This window comes from Lolium rigidum, chromosome 7 (assembly GCF_022539505.1).
Source record: "Lolium rigidum isolate FL_2022 chromosome 7, APGP_CSIRO_Lrig_0.1, whole genome shotgun sequence".
Classification (NCBI taxonomy): Eukaryota; Viridiplantae; Streptophyta; class Magnoliopsida; order Poales; family Poaceae; genus Lolium; species Lolium rigidum.
In genome coordinates, this window is record NC_061514.1 from 250,067,038 (window position 1) to 250,082,535 (window position 15,498).

General features: G+C 51.9%; 1 protein-coding gene across 1 annotated transcript; it reads left to right on the plus strand.

The window, feature by feature from the left end:
- The first annotated feature begins 5,565 nt into the window (after positions 1-5,565).
- LOC124672626 (subtilisin-like protease SBT1.7) lies at positions 5,566-9,570 on the plus strand. Its single transcript, XM_047208826.1, has 2 exons — positions 5,566-5,951; positions 7,659-9,570. The coding sequence occupies exons 1-2, from the start codon at positions 5,566-5,568 to the stop codon at positions 9,568-9,570; spliced, it is 2,298 nt and encodes a 765-aa protein (XP_047064782.1).
- The last annotated feature ends 5,928 nt before the right edge of the window (positions 9,571-15,498 follow it).

The window sequence follows — 15,498 nt, forward strand, 5'->3', positions numbered from 1 at the left end:
AGTAGGTTTTTGCGGATTGCCACTAGAGCAGTTAACTAGTACCTGATCCGTCAGATGAACTAGCCCCAACTACCAATATCCCTGTACAATATAGAATTTTATGAGAAGAAGTATAAAAGTTAGAGCTTTTGAATAAAAATAAACAAGTGGAGATTTTCCTTGACTCTATGATTCAAGCAAAATCTCGGGGGCTACTGACATAGGCATCCCAAATGGGCCTGCCAAGTATAGTACCCGGGGTTTATTGAAGGCCCACTACCCGAAGAATAAGAAGATTCGGAAGCCCAAGATGTATTTAAGGAAAAGATAGAGTTGTAATAGGAAGTGTTATTTGTAATCTGGCGGGATGAGTTAGAAACCGTCCCGGACTCGTAACTTGTACAAAACGAAACCCTCGGCTCCACCTCCTATATAAAGAGGGAGTCGAGGGACGAAGAGATCATCGAATCATTGTCTGCAAACCCTAGTTTTCATATTCGTCGAGCACTTTTCGGCTGAAACCTTCGAGATCTACTTGCCCTCTACTTCTAACTAAACCCTAGCCTACAATCCATAGGCATTGATAAGTTAATCCCTTGTCACTAGCGGTGCTAATCTAATCGCGTACGCTTTAGCCAAAATTTTGAAAATGATGTTAATCAAAGCGATAGGCCTAAACTGCGTGATCCGCTCCGCCCCTTTAACCTTGGGAATTAGAGAGATAATCCCAAAGTTAAGCCGGGCGATGTCGACCCTCCCTAGGGCGAAATCATTCAACATCTGAAGGATTGGTTCTCGCAGGATTCCCCAGAATCGCTTGAAGAACAGTACCGGAAGCCCGTCATGTCCCGGCGCAGAGTCCGGCTTCATACTAGCCAGGACCTCGTCGAGCTCCTCCGCGGTGAATGCGACTTCAACCCCCCAATTTTCCTCATCCGAAATCTTTTGATCTTCTCCCCAGAGATCGGTGCCTAGGGCAAAGACCCGCTCTTCCCCTTTGGCCCCCATCAAGCCTTGGTAGAACTGGTAAATGTGTTCCATGAGGGCACGCGGCTCCTCCACCTCGCCCACGTCGGTGATGAGCCTGGGAATAGAACACTTGCGCTTGCGACCATTCGCAATCACGTGGAAGAAAGCGGTGCAAGAGTCCCCTTTCAAGGTCCACTGCGTCCTACTCCGTTGGCGCCAGTACTCCTCGTCCACCCGGTCCAGTGCCACGAGTTGGTCCTCAAGGAAGTAGCGGAGGCCCCATCCCTCCTCATCCAAACCGTTGGCATCAGCCACACGATCTAGTTCTTCCACCTTACGCAAAAGGTTGGTACGGAAGTCCCTCTTCTCTTACCCAAGTTGGCCCCCCACCCTTTGAGCAATTGCCTGGAGTTCCGCGAGACATATTGCCACGTTTCTACCGAGCAACGGTGCAGCCCGTGGTCAAAGATGAAACAGCGGATTTTCTCCCGAAGTAGGTCCCCAAACCCCGGCACCCCGAGCCACCAAGTCTGGAAAAAGAACCTCGACTGGCAGATAGGTGCATCTTCGCCGCTGCTCAACAGAAGAGGTGAGTGATCATACCCCACCCTTGTGATCGTTGTGAGAGAGCAAAGCGGAAACGCCGCCTCCCAGATCGGCGAGACTAGAACCCGATCTAGTACACACTGAGTTGGGCGAAGGCGTTTTTTCGTCCAAGTGTAGTGGGCCCCTGCCCGTTCCACCTCGCGGAGAGCCATAGTAGCGATAGCCTCGTTGAATCGTCTAACCCTGGACCAAGAGATATTGGCGTTACTCTTGTCGCTCGCAGCGTGGATCAGGTTGAAGTCACCCCCAACCACAACCGGGTAAGGGGCCGCCGCTACGGCCTGGGTGAGTTCCCCCAAGAACTCATCAGAACGACAGTGCTCAGCCGGTCCGTAGACCAAGAAGAAACACCACTTGAGTTTGTTGCTACGTTGGTAGATCGAGGCACTAATGTAGAAGTTCCACTTCTGCCATTTTCCGACCTCAAAGCAATCATCCTGAAAGCCCAAGAGCATGCCCCCCGAGTGCCCCTGAGCGGGGACCCAGCTCCACCCGAACTGGCCCCCAAACTCCAAGCTGCGAAGCTCGGCAGCGGAGAAGTCTGCCTTAATCGTTTCTTGGAGCGCGACAAGGTCGACCCGATGCTGTCTAAGATAGGATTTGAGCCGTCCGCGCCTCCCCGGCTCCCCAAACCCCTTAATGTTATAGATGAGGGCTCTCATATGCATGCATCGATCGTCGCCCCGCGCCTCTTGCGCACCGTTAGCCGTGGGTGGCGCACCCGTGCGCGTGCCCTCATGTCGCGAAGTGTCAACTCCTCATCCGACGACCCCTGTCCGGTCGCGTCCGAGGCCTCCGGTGTGGTATCCCTACCACCACCTGGAGCCGCATCCTCCCTGGATGACGCACCCTGGTCGGAGGCCTCCCTAGCCAACCGATCCACCATCTCCTGTGCCTTGCGCGCCGCAAGCGCCGCCAGAGATGCCTGGGCGAGCTCCTTCGCCCTGATCAGCTGAAGGGACTCCTGTGGTGTACCCTTGCCAGGGGCAAAAACGATGGCGCTGTCCAAGACGACCGACGAAAGGTGTGTATCGGGGAGGGAAGGGAGAAGGGAGAAGTCCGCGTCCGTACCTGTCACCGGTGGAAGCTCCAGGTTCTTCGTCGCCGCCATGTTCTGCGCCTTCTTCATCACGGATGTGGCCGCTGCACCCGCCGTCCTCGAGCTCTTCCGCACCGGCGTCGCCGGCACCGCCGCCTTCTTGGTCGCCTTGGCCGGACCCTTCACCGAGACCGGCACCACCTTGGTCCGCTTGCCTTGCACCAGGGAGACCGCCGCCGTCACCTCGCCGTGGAGGTCCAGCGCGGGCCCTGGCCCCTGATCCGCCGCCGCTCCAGTCACCACCACTGAGGCAGCCGGCGCGTCGACCACCAGAGCTGAAGAGGTCCAGGTTGGGCTCGCCGGCTCGACCGTAGGACTGCTCCTCAGCCCAGGGCCGACCACGTCCGTGAGCTGGGACACCGTCTCTCCGGAGACGAGAGAGACCGCCTCCAGAGCCGTGGCCGGAAGGGTAGGGGGCAGCCCTCCGCCCACCTTCCCCAGGGCGTCCACGTCGTCCACCTCCGCAAGGATGGCAAAGCGACCCAAGCCGGCCAACCTCGGGAAGGTCTTGAAGTTGGAGCCGTACGGATCCGCCACCTTACCCAGCTGCGGAGCGCTTCTCGAGCCTCCAATCCCGGCCAGCTGGGCAGTGCCCGGACCCCCACACTGCTTGTCGGAGCCCTTGGCCTTCTCCTTATCGCTCCCGCGCCTGCGGTGCCGGTTCCAAGCCTCGCCATCGGTGCTCCTCTCCTCAGACTCCAGATCGTCACCGTCCTCGTCGTCTCTAGGAGTCGGCGGACGAGGTGGGCCACTCGAGCCTCCCGCACCCGCCGCCCCCAGCTCCGCATGGATCCCCACGGTGAACGGCTCGCCGTTGACGCACAGCTGCACCGTCCCCTTCACCCTCTCCGGGTACCTGCATTGGAACCGCATCCTCACGGGCTCCGTCTTCCACTTCTTGATGGACAACTCATCCACCTCCATCGGGCGCCCAACCATCGTCATCGCCGCCATGAGCCTGTCCTTGACCATCAGGCTACCAGGAAGGCCGGTGATCTGTACCCAAACCGATGGGAAGGACGGACCCGGCCGAGGGCTCGCGAACGCCTCACGGATGTCGACATCACACTTGCTAAGTGGCAGATAGATCTTGCCGCGCCTGGTGCTCATCCTGAGCGTCTCCCTCGACGGAAACCTGACGCGGTACTCCGTGTCTGACACCCTCGTCACCTGCCAGTCCCACAGGTCGTCAAGGAGGCTCTTGAGCTCGTCCGACAGCTGCAGCGCCGTGAGGGGGGCCGAGGTGAAGTGGATCACCGCCTCAAACTGCACGGCTTCCGCCTGAGCTTGGAGCGGCTCCACCTCGATGTTGAAGAAGCCCCCACCCGTGATGGCGTGGCCGTAGGACTAAAGCAGCAGCGGCCGACCACGCGTGGGACAGGCCGCCGAGACATGGCCGGTCTTGCTGCAGAGGATGCAGACCGGATCGTTGACACAGTTCGCCTGGAAGTGGCCCTCCTGCCCACAGCGAAAGCATTCGCCTCCCACCGGACCAGTCAACGGCCCGCCGGCAGCTTTGGCCTTTCCCTTGGCCTTCGGTTGGGGAGGCGCTCCCTGCGCCGCACCCTTGGGCATGCCGGCCTGGGCACCGCCACCACGCGGAGGCCCTTGCTGCCCGCGGCCACGTTGGGCCTCCTGCTGCTGGCCACGCCGGTCCTCGCCTTGTCGGCCACCCTCCCGGCGGCCGGTGTTGTTGTTGTAGGGGCCCTCCTGCCCGAAGCCGTCGTGGTAGCGGCCGCCCCCCTAGCCCTGCCGGCCCCTGCCGTAGCCATCACTGTCGGTAAATCGCTGGGCTGTCGGGCTTTATGTCAGGCTCGGCTTGGGCCTAGGAAATGAGAAAATGCGTGCTACTCGCGGACAGATTTAGACATGGTTTCATGCCATATGCCATACATCTTCCGTGCTACTCGGGGACAGATTTAGGCAGTTAGTTTCATGCCTCATACAACAAAGCTAGAATGTTAACTGAAAACTGTGCGCCTTTAATTGGTGTATCTCTTTCAGCAGAGACAAGCAGGCAGGGGACAAGTTGAGTTGAGTTTTAAGAAAAGGAAAGAAGGGTAGTGGAGGCCGTTTTATCCGTGTTCTTCATCGATGGAATTCTGTTTGTGTTTGGAATCCATGAGCCTTCTTTGTGCTATTTGCTGCACACCGAAAAGTACTTCTGGCAGAACCAGAATCAATTTTCAAAGTCAAATGCTGGAAAGACGCCGCATCTTTGGCAGCCATCTCTGCCTGCCGAGGTGCTCGGAGCAACAGAACCACCGACCTCGCCAGAAAAAGATGAAGTCTTGACTTCATGTGTTGCCCAACAGAGCTTATGCCATATATAAATCCCATAACCACATACATGAATTCCTCCACCACAAGATCACACAACCACACCAACAATGGCTTCCAGAATCTGTGCGCCTTTAATTGCTGTATCTCTTTCAGCAGAGACAAGCAGGCAGGGGACAAGTTCAGTTGAGTTTTAAGAAAAGGAAAGAAGGGTAGTGGAGGCCGTTTCATCCCTTCTTCATCCATGGAATTATGTTTCGTTTTGTTTGTATTTGGCATCCATGAACCTAGTTTGTGCTATTTGCTGCACACGGAGAAGTACTTCTGGCACACCCAAAATCAATTCTCAAAGTCAATGCTGGAAACTGGAAAGACGCCCCATCTTTCGCAGCCATCTGCCTGCCGAGGCTTTGGAGCAACAACAGCCTACAGCTAAATCGTCCAAACCAACAACCTCCACAAGAAAAGATGAGGTCTTTGACTTCATCATATGTTGCCCAATAATGCAAGACTTACGGGCAGGTTTGTTACGGAAAAAAAGTTACGGGCTGATGTGGAGCCAACTGCCCTCGATAAAACCCTAACCATAGACATGAATTCTTCCACCACAAGATCACACAACCACACCAACAATGGCTTCCACACTCGCACTCCTCTGGCACTGCTCGCTGATAGTTCTGGTCCTTGCTCAGCCCACGCACTCATCCACCGTTCAGATTCAGAAGCCCAAGGATGCCATTGCCGAGCAGAAGACTCACCCTTCGAGCTCGCACACCTACATCGTCCAAACCAACCACCTGGCCAAGCCGTCTCAGTTCGCCACCCTCGATCGGTGGTACAGTTCCATGGTGGCCACCCACTCCCCTCGTGCCACTTCGAGCTCCTCCAGCCGCCTCATGCACACCTACGGTACCGTGATGCACGGTTTCGCCGTTCGACTCACCGACGACGAGGCCCGGCGCATGTTGAGGACCCCTGGCGTGGCCGGTGTGTACAAGAGCAGAGTGCGCTACACCCACACGACTGTTGGGATTTGCCCACGGATCAATCACATAAACTAGACGAAAACACGCACAAGAAAATCTTATCACCAAGGGCACGTGTCGTGCCCGTTCTTTTTCTTTATTTTCTCTTTTCTCACAGTACAACTTGTGTTTTACAAGCGGCAGAACCTCATGTATATATATACACGAGAAGCTCCAAACCTAACCGACTCGTACATGACCTCCTAGACTAAACCGACACAACTAGCTAGCTAGCAAACCTACTCGAACCAGAACTCAGGTCGGTCGTGTCATGTAGGGCTACTAGTACTATAGCATACAAACTAACGAAACTTGCTATACTAGTAAACCTAGTATGACACGGATACACGTACTAACCAAAACAGGTAGTACATACTGACTTAGACTAGCTAGGACACGTACAAGGACACTAGACGTAAGGTGACTCCACTGCCTAATTGCTTAATTACTCAATTATGGAAAATCTAATCAAAATTAGTGCTAACAATCTCCCCCTAATCTTGATTCATCATCTCCATAACATGACTCCTACCTGTTGTCTCCTCGTACTCCTTCTGGTGTTGACTCCACTCAACGTATGATCCAGACTCCCAGTCACGCTGACAGGCGGACACCTTTGGCCACCCCTAGCGCAATACACGCTGACGGAACACACACCGCCTCGTGTAGAGACAGGTCCTCATTAAAGAGACTCCCCTTCACTGGTCCTCGTCCCACTATACGCTTGAGCACCCTGCGTTAAGATACACTTCTCCGCGCACGCACTAGCCCTCAGTGACACCCCGCACCGGACAGCACTTCGACGTGACACGCTTCAACTGCAACGGATCCTCACAGAAACAAGCACTTGGACACAACGACGACTCACGGACTCGACGACGACTCGACGTACCAACTTGCACGCCCATGACTCCTTGAACCATCGGACTCCTCCGAGGACGACCTTGACGAAACTTCCGGATGATGATCTTGATGAGACTCCCGTACCGCACCTCGGCACCACCTCTCCCATCAACGATCATCCACCTCCATCTCGCCGATGACAACACCCTGCCGTCCCTTCAGTGTCGCTCCGCCGAGCGAGGATAGCCTGCTGCCTTGCTGACGACAGCCTGCCGTCTTCTCCATCCGATCGCCCGCCCCGAGGCGCTAGTATGGGTCGCCTCCCCGGGGTAAGCGCAGCTTCAAATCTTCGACCTCGCTCTGATACCAATTGTTGGGATTTGCCCACGGATCAATCACATAAACTAGACGAAAACACGCACAAGAAAATCTTATCACCAAGGGCACGTGTCGTGCCCGTTCTTTTTCTTTATTTTCTCTTTTCTCACAGTACAACTTGTGTTTTACAAGCGGCAGAACCTCATGTATATATATACACGAGAAGCTCCAAACCTAACCGACTCGTACATGACCTCCTAGACTAAACCGACACAACTAGCTAGCTAGCAAACCTACTCGAACCAGAACTCAGGTCGGTCGTGTCATGTAGGGCTACTAGTACTATAGCATACAAACTAACGAAACTTGCTATACTAGTAAACCTAGTATGACACGGATACACGTACTAACCAAAACAGGTAGTACATACTGACTTAGACTAGCTAGGACACGTACAAGGACACTAGACGTAAGGTGACTCCACTGCCTAATTGCTTAATTACTCAATTATGGAAAATCTAATCAAAATTAGTGCTAACAACGACGAGATCGCCGGAGTTCATGGGCCTCAACGAGACATTCGGCGCCTGGCATGACTCGAACTTCGGCGACGGCATCATCATCGGCTTCATCGACACCGGCATCTGGCCGGAGAGCGCCAGCTTCAACGACACCGGTCTTGGCCCCGTGCGGTCGACCTGGAAAGGCAGGTGCGTCGACGCGGAGGGCTTCAACGCCAGCTTGTGCAACAACAAGCTGGTGGGGGCCAAGGTCTTCACCGCCGAGCTGGATGGCGCCCTCACTCCAAGCGACAAGGTCGGCCACGGTACCTTCGTGTCCGGGACAGCCGCCGGATCGGAGGTACGTGGCGCCAGCCTATCCGGGTTCTCGAGCGGCACTGCCCATGGCGTGGCGAGTAATGCACGGATCGCCATGTACAAGGCGTGCAACACGGATGGATGTGACGAGCACGGCCTTGTCGCGGCGATTGACGCTGCCGTGAGCGACGGCGTGGACGTCATCTCCATGTCCGTCGGAGTGGAAGGCTCGACGAACCCGCAGTTCTACGACGACGTCGTCGCCATCGCCATGTTCGGCGCCGACCGCAGCGGCGTCTTCGTCGTCGTCGGGGGCGGCAACAGCGGCCCGGAGGCATCGTCCGTGGTGAACGTGGCGCCGTGGATGACCACGGTAGGCGCCGCGACCATGGACCGCGTGTTCCCGGCGACACTCAAGCTCGGCAACGGGGCGGTGCTCAGAGGCCAGTCCCTGTACGCCAGGAAGGCCAACGGCACGGGAATGTTACCGGTCGTGCTCGCTTCCTGCGGCGAGAATGACCTGACGCCCGACAAGATCGCGGGAAAGGTGGTGGTGTGCGACAATAAACAGAGCGACGTCAAGAGCGGCATCTACGTGCAGAGCGCCGGTGGAGCCGGCCTAGTCGCCGTGGAAGGCACAGAACGCCTCCAGGAGGCGGTCCCCGGCCAGGCGTTCATCCTCCCCGGCCTCAGCATCAGCGACACGGAGCGCAAGAAGTTGGAAGCTTACATGTCGTCCGAGCCGTACCCGGTGGCCTCCTTCGTCTTCTCCTGCGACACGGTCACCGGCCCCGAGAACCGGGCGCCGGTGGTGGCGGGGTTCTCGTCCCGTGGCCCGAACTCGGTGGTCCCCGAGATCATGAAGCCGGACCTCGTCGCGCCGGGCGTGAACATCCTCGCCGCCTGGTCCGGCGCTGCTTTGTCATACCCCGACGTCGACCCGACGAGGACGGAGTACAACATCATGTCCGGCACGTCCGTGGCGTGCCCGCACGTCGCAGGCGTCGCCGCGTTGATCAAGAAGGTGCACGGAGATTGGACACCAGCCATGGTGCGGTCGGCGCTGATCACTACAGCTAAAATAACCGACAACGCCGATGGAGCCATACTGGACAGCGGCGGCGTCGGGAGCGCCACGCCGCTGGCGGCCGGGGCCGGGATGGTCGTTCCGGCGCTGGCCATGGACCCGGGTTTGGTCTACGACGCCGGGACGCAAGATTACGTCGATTTTCTCTGCTCCTTCAACTACACAGCGCCGCAGATTCGGCGCTTCGTACCGGAGCTGACAAAGTGCAGGACGGCGCTCCCCGGTGGCGCGGCCAACCTGAACTACCCGGCGCTCGTGGTGGTTTTCGACGGCGACACCAGCGTCCGCAGGCTGACGAGGACCGTGACAATGGTGTCGGAGCAGCCGGAGACGTACAACGTGACCGTCGCGGTGCCGCACGGGGTTAAGGTGAAGGTGACGCCGACGACAATGGTGCTGAAGCGGCAGAAGGAGAAGAAGAGCTACACGGTGGAGTTCCGCAGCGAAACCGTGAAGCCGGCCGGATCATGGGAGTTCGGCCACATCACTTGGATGTCTGACGAGCACAAGGTGCGTAGCGCAGTTGGCTTAACGTGGAAGGCATGATCTGTACTGCAATGTACGTATTGCTCGGTCGTGGGGCTAATAACTACACTAGATATTGTCAAAAACGCTAGCATGCAGTCGTTTTGGCGTCTATTTGAAATTGTGATCACTGATGAGCGATGGATGTGCAATCTGTGTTTCCCATGCTAGCTAGTATTATTCGTGCTTTTCCATTGTTGTTAACTAGATAATTTCCCGCGCTTTGCTGCGGGATATTGAGAATACCTGTAGAAGATATATGTGTATTGTCTTGAAAATACATAGACATACATTTGATATTTCTTTAAATGGCAAGATATTATGTTATCAATAGTAACTAATGATGATATTTGTGTCGCGAAAATGTTGTTACCACTGTATGTGAGCTACTCCAGTATCAACTCTTGTTACTGGAAATAACATCGACCATAGGAATTAATGATATGCTAATCGTCGTCAATATATGTCTGAAGATGCTCCCCTTTCATATAATCAATATCATCTGTGAAATAATAAAGCGGCGGTCAAATGATGGTGGAAATTGGGCACAACGTGACTGGCGCTTGCTGTTTATCCTGGTTTGGAGTTAATAAATCTCAAATTACCAACAATACATGGATGCTTGGAAGAAGAAGTGCAGCTCGATGAAATCCTACAGAGAAATAGAGAAGGTGCATAATAAATAAATACCTAAATAAATATAGCCTAAGTAAAAAAAATGTACGTCTAATGGAGGAGGATAGGGTTCAGCTTGCAAACTCCTTCATCTGTACTGCATGTTGAGAGTGAAAATTGGAGATAACCAGTGTGATGATCTTATGGAGGAGGGTAGGGCTTACCTTTTGTGATATATGAAAAAGAGACGTAGACAATATTGATGCAATCTTGCAAATCCGAAAAAGATGCCCAGAATTGTTATTGTGAGAAGAGACCGGAGTTAACACACATCAAAACAAAAATTCAAGGGAATGCGGCAGTGATATTTCTGTGAGCTTGGAATACACGGGCATAGTTCTAGAAGGAACTGATTATAGGAGCCTTGCTTGCGATGGCCGGACGCCCGGACCTGCTCCACTTTGGTATAAGGAAAATGAAAAGTGTGGAAGTGAGAAGAAGCAATGCGTAAAGATGAAACAATGTTGTAGTGGAGACTGAAATGCGTGAATATGACTGGATGTTATATAACACCACTACGAGGGCTTTTCAATTCCTGTTTCTGTTACCAATAGAAATTATTTGATGGAGAACCAAACGTCTAAGCTATCGGTCGGCTAGCTAGTCTCATTTATGTTGTGCTTTTTTTTCTAGCACATGACGTGGTTTAGCTGATGAAGTGGCTGAAGAATAAGCCTAGAAAAACTGATCTTTTTGTGGATGGCTGAATGACGTGGACCAATTAGAGGCTTGCTGATGTGGATACCTTGCATGCTGAGAGAATTATTTTTAGTGGGTTGCTCCTATTTAGTTATTATAGATTATAGATAAATAGAAGGACACTCTTCATGTCAAAAGAAAACCCGCAGAAGTTGTTCTCTTTTCTGATTTGGATTGGTTGTGACGCTTTTGGTTTCTTTGTGGATGCATTCCTACACCGTACCGCGCTACGTGGTTTCCGCGCAACGCTAGCTAATCTTGCAATTCAGCTGTGTACGTGACACTTAAACTACCACCGGGCAGAGCGCGAGAACGCATGAAATGTGACACGAATCATCCAAAATTGCGCCAGTCTTTCTAGACCGTGACAATATATGGCAATCCTTTGGAGATGGAAGGCTTCCTTCTCCATGATTCTTCGGTAATTGATAAACTATGTATTATGTATAGAGCAAGCAAAAATGCCCGTGGGAGAGGGAAAATGAGCCTTGTTAGCCAGACACGATTGCATCACCGATGATCATCACCGGCTGCTTTGAACGAAAAGCGTGTGTGAGGGCCGTCACCATTGTGAAAATATTTGGGAAGCGTAACCCTAAACCTGGGTCCGTGGTGCATATATATAGTCGGACATACAGGGCCCACCTCGTGTATATGTGAGGGGGTATAATACATAGGAGACATACATGTCTACAGCTAGTCTATACAGATACAGTTTAACACTCCCCCTCAATCATAACTTGTCCAAGTTAAGATTGTGACGAAACTTCACTAGCTGTCGAGTAGCAAGAGGTTTAGTAAAACCATCAGCTACCTGATCTCCTGAAGGAACAAACCGTATGTCCAAAAGCTTCCGAGCAACCTCTCACGGACAAAGTGATAATCCACTTCTATGTGTTTAGTCCTAGCATGAAACACTGGATTGCTCCAATATTATCGCACCATAACACTGCCGCTCGTGGATGAGGAACTCTCAATTCGGCAAGCAATGTTTGCACCCAAATTACTTCAGCCGTTGCATTAGCCAGAGACTTGTACTCAGCCTCTGTACTTGATCGAGAAACTGTAGCTTGTTTCCTGGCACTCCATGAGATCAAGTTTGATCCCAAAAACACAGCAAAGCCACCAGTGGATCTCCTGTCATCGGGGCACCCTGTCCAATCAGCATCAGAAAAAGCACTGACCAGGGTAGAAGTCGACCTGCTCAATCTCAGCCCAAGGGATACAGTACCACGCACATATCACAGTATCCTCTTGACAGCAGTCCAGTGAACAGTGGTCGGGGCATGCAGAAACTGACACACCTTATTAACAGCAAAAGCAATATCTGGTCTAGTCAAAGTAATGTACTGCAAAGCACCGACAATGCTTCTGTAGCGAGTAGAATCATCACCACTCAGAACTTCACCATCATGCAGTGACAGTTTGTCAGACACAGACAAAGGAGTATCAACAGTTTTTCAAAGCTGCATATTCACACGGTTGAGTAATTCATTTGCATACTTCTCTTGGGACAGAATGATACCATCAGACACCCGCTGAACCTCAATGCCAAGGAAGTAATGAAGATCTCCCAAGTCCTTCAAGGCGAAGTCCATTCCCAAGTCATGCAGAAGAGCATCAACAGCCTTCTCTGAGGAGCTAGCTACAACAATGTCATCAACATAAATCAACATAAATATGGACACTCCCCCTTTGTTGTAGAAAAATAGAGAAGTATCTGCCTCGGAAGGAACAAACCCAAGAGAATGCAACTTAGTACTCAAACGAGAATAGGTGCTTGCTTCAGACCATAAAGAGCCTTGTCCAACTTGCAAATATGTCCCAATTGAGTTTCATACCAAGGAGGTTGGCGCATATAGACCTCTTCTTCCAGAACACCATGTAAGAACGCGTTCTTCACATCTAGTTGTCGAAGTTTCCAGCCACGAGAGACTGCAATAGCCAACACAAGACGAATAGTAGCCGCTTTCACAACAGGACTAAAGGTGTCCTCATAGTCAATCCCATAGCGCTTCTTAAATCCTTTTGCAACTAAGCCTGCTTTGTACCTACCGACAGTGCCATCAGCCTTCCTTTTTTACTTTGTAGACCCACTTACAGTCAATCACGTTCTTCCCGTGAGAAGAAGGAATAAGATGCCAGGTACGATTATTCATCAGTGCAGCATACTCCTCATCCATAGCTGCCTTCCACCGAGAATCACTCAGCGCTTCAGTAAGAGTATGAGGTTCACCAGTACTACAGAAGTTACCAAACCGAAGACGGTCATACCGAACAGTGCCATCGGTGAATTGTTTGGGACGAGAAATCCCACTCTGGGAGCGTGTACGAAGACGCTCAACAAGTAGCACAGGAGCAGCTGCAGGATGCTCCGGCGCAGACGATCCAGCGCCTGAAACGGAAGCTGCCGGGCTGGCAGCAGTAGTCGGCACAGACAATCATGTGGCCGCTGAGGTGGAGGGAGAACCCGCCACAGAGGATCCGACATTTCCGGTCGGCGAGGCAGACGAGGCGGGCTGGTCACCAGGCACGGACGGGGCGGGCGAATCGCCTCGCGCCACGCTGGGCGGGAGAGCGCCAGACCGCGGCAATCCCGGGACGGATACGCCAGGCCGCGGCGATCCCAAAGCAGATGCACCTGACGCGGTTGGCGGCAATGATTGGCCGCTATCAGCAGAATCAGCATCAAAGTCCGTGTCAGCAGCAGAAAAACTACCTGATTCCTGCAGAACAGACTCAGCAGATGCAGAATTAGCAGGATTAGCGTCAGGCGGTGCCTGTAAATCGTGCCCCTCATGATGATGCAAATTAAGTGGTTGAAGGTCAAGTGGGAGGAGATTAATTTCGGCGCGTAACCGAGCACCCGCATTAGAGTGAAGAGCAGCAAACGGAAAGACTGCTTCATCAAAAACAATGTCGCGAGAGATGTACACACGACCAGTAGAAATATCGAGACACTTATAGCCTTTATGCATACTACTGTAACCAAGGAAGGCACACTGTTTGGAACGAAATTCGAGTTTGTGTCTATTATAGGGTCTAAGATTCGGCCAACAGGCGCACCCAAAAATGCGTAAGAAGGAGTAGTCACCCTTGTTTCCAAAGAGACGCTCCATAGGTGTTTGGGATTGGATGACCTTACTAGGAAGCCGATTAATGAGATAAACAGCTGTAAGAAAAGCTTCATCCCATAATTTCAAAGGCATAGATGCATAGGCAAGGAGGGACAGACCAACTTCAACAATGTGCCTATGTTTGCGCTCAACAGGGCCATTCTGCTGATGAGCATGAGGACAGGAAACAAGGTGAGAGATACCAATCTGCTGAAAAAAAGAATTAAGCTTCTGGTACTCACCACCCCAATCAGTTTGCATTGCCAAGATTTTAGTATCAAATAATCTCTCAACATGATTCTGAAAATCACGAAACTTTTGGAACACATCAGATTTCTTTTTCAACAGATAGACCCATGTGAATTTACTATAATCATCGATAAAACTCACATAATATTTAAATCGACCAAAAGATTCAGAGGCCGGGCCCCATACATCAGAAAACACAAGTTCAAGAGTGCAGTGGACACACTAGTAGACTTTGGATATGGAAGTTGATGGCTCTTCGCCATTTGACAAGCATCACAAACAGACTCTTTATTGGACTCACTAAACAGAATATTATTATCACGAAGGACTTGTTGCACCACAACTGAAGACGGATGACCTAGACGCCGATGCCAAAGCGATGAGGAGGACTTGACGACACCATGAGCTTGATGACCAGGAGAAGGTGTGGTGGAAGACGGTAGTAGAAATATCGAGACACTTATAGCCTTTATGCAGACTACTGTAACCAAGGAAGGCACACTGTTTGGAACGAAATCCGAGTTTGTGTCTATTATAGGGTCTAAGATTCGGCCAGGCGCACCCAAAAATGCGTAAGAAGGAGTAGTCACCCTTGTTTCCAAAGAGACGCTCCATAGGTGTTTGGGATTGGATGACCTTACTAGGAAGCCGATTAATGAGATAAACAGCTGTAAGAAAAGCTTCATCCCATAATTTCAAAGGCATAGATGCATAGGCAAGGAGGGACATACCAACTTCAACAATGTGCCTATGTTTGCGCTCAACAGGGCCATTCTGCTGATAAGCATGAGGACAGGAAACAAGGTGAGAGATACCAATCTGCTGAAAAAAAAGAATTAAGCTTCTGGTACTCACCACCCCAATCAGTTTGCATTGCCAAGATTTTAGTATCAAATAATCTCTCAACATGATTCTGAAAATCACGAAACTTTTGGAACACATCAGATTTCTTTTTCAACAGATAGACCCATGTGAATTTACTATAATCATCGATAAAACTCACATAATATTTAAATCGACCAAAAGATTCAGAGGCCGGGCCCCATACATCAGAAAACACAAGTTCAAGAGTGCAGTGGACACACTAGTAGACTTTGGATATGGAAGTTGATGGCTCTTGGCCATTTGACAAGCATCACAAACAGACTCTTTATTGGACTCACTAAACAGAATATTATTATCACGAAGGACTTGTTGCACCACAACTGAA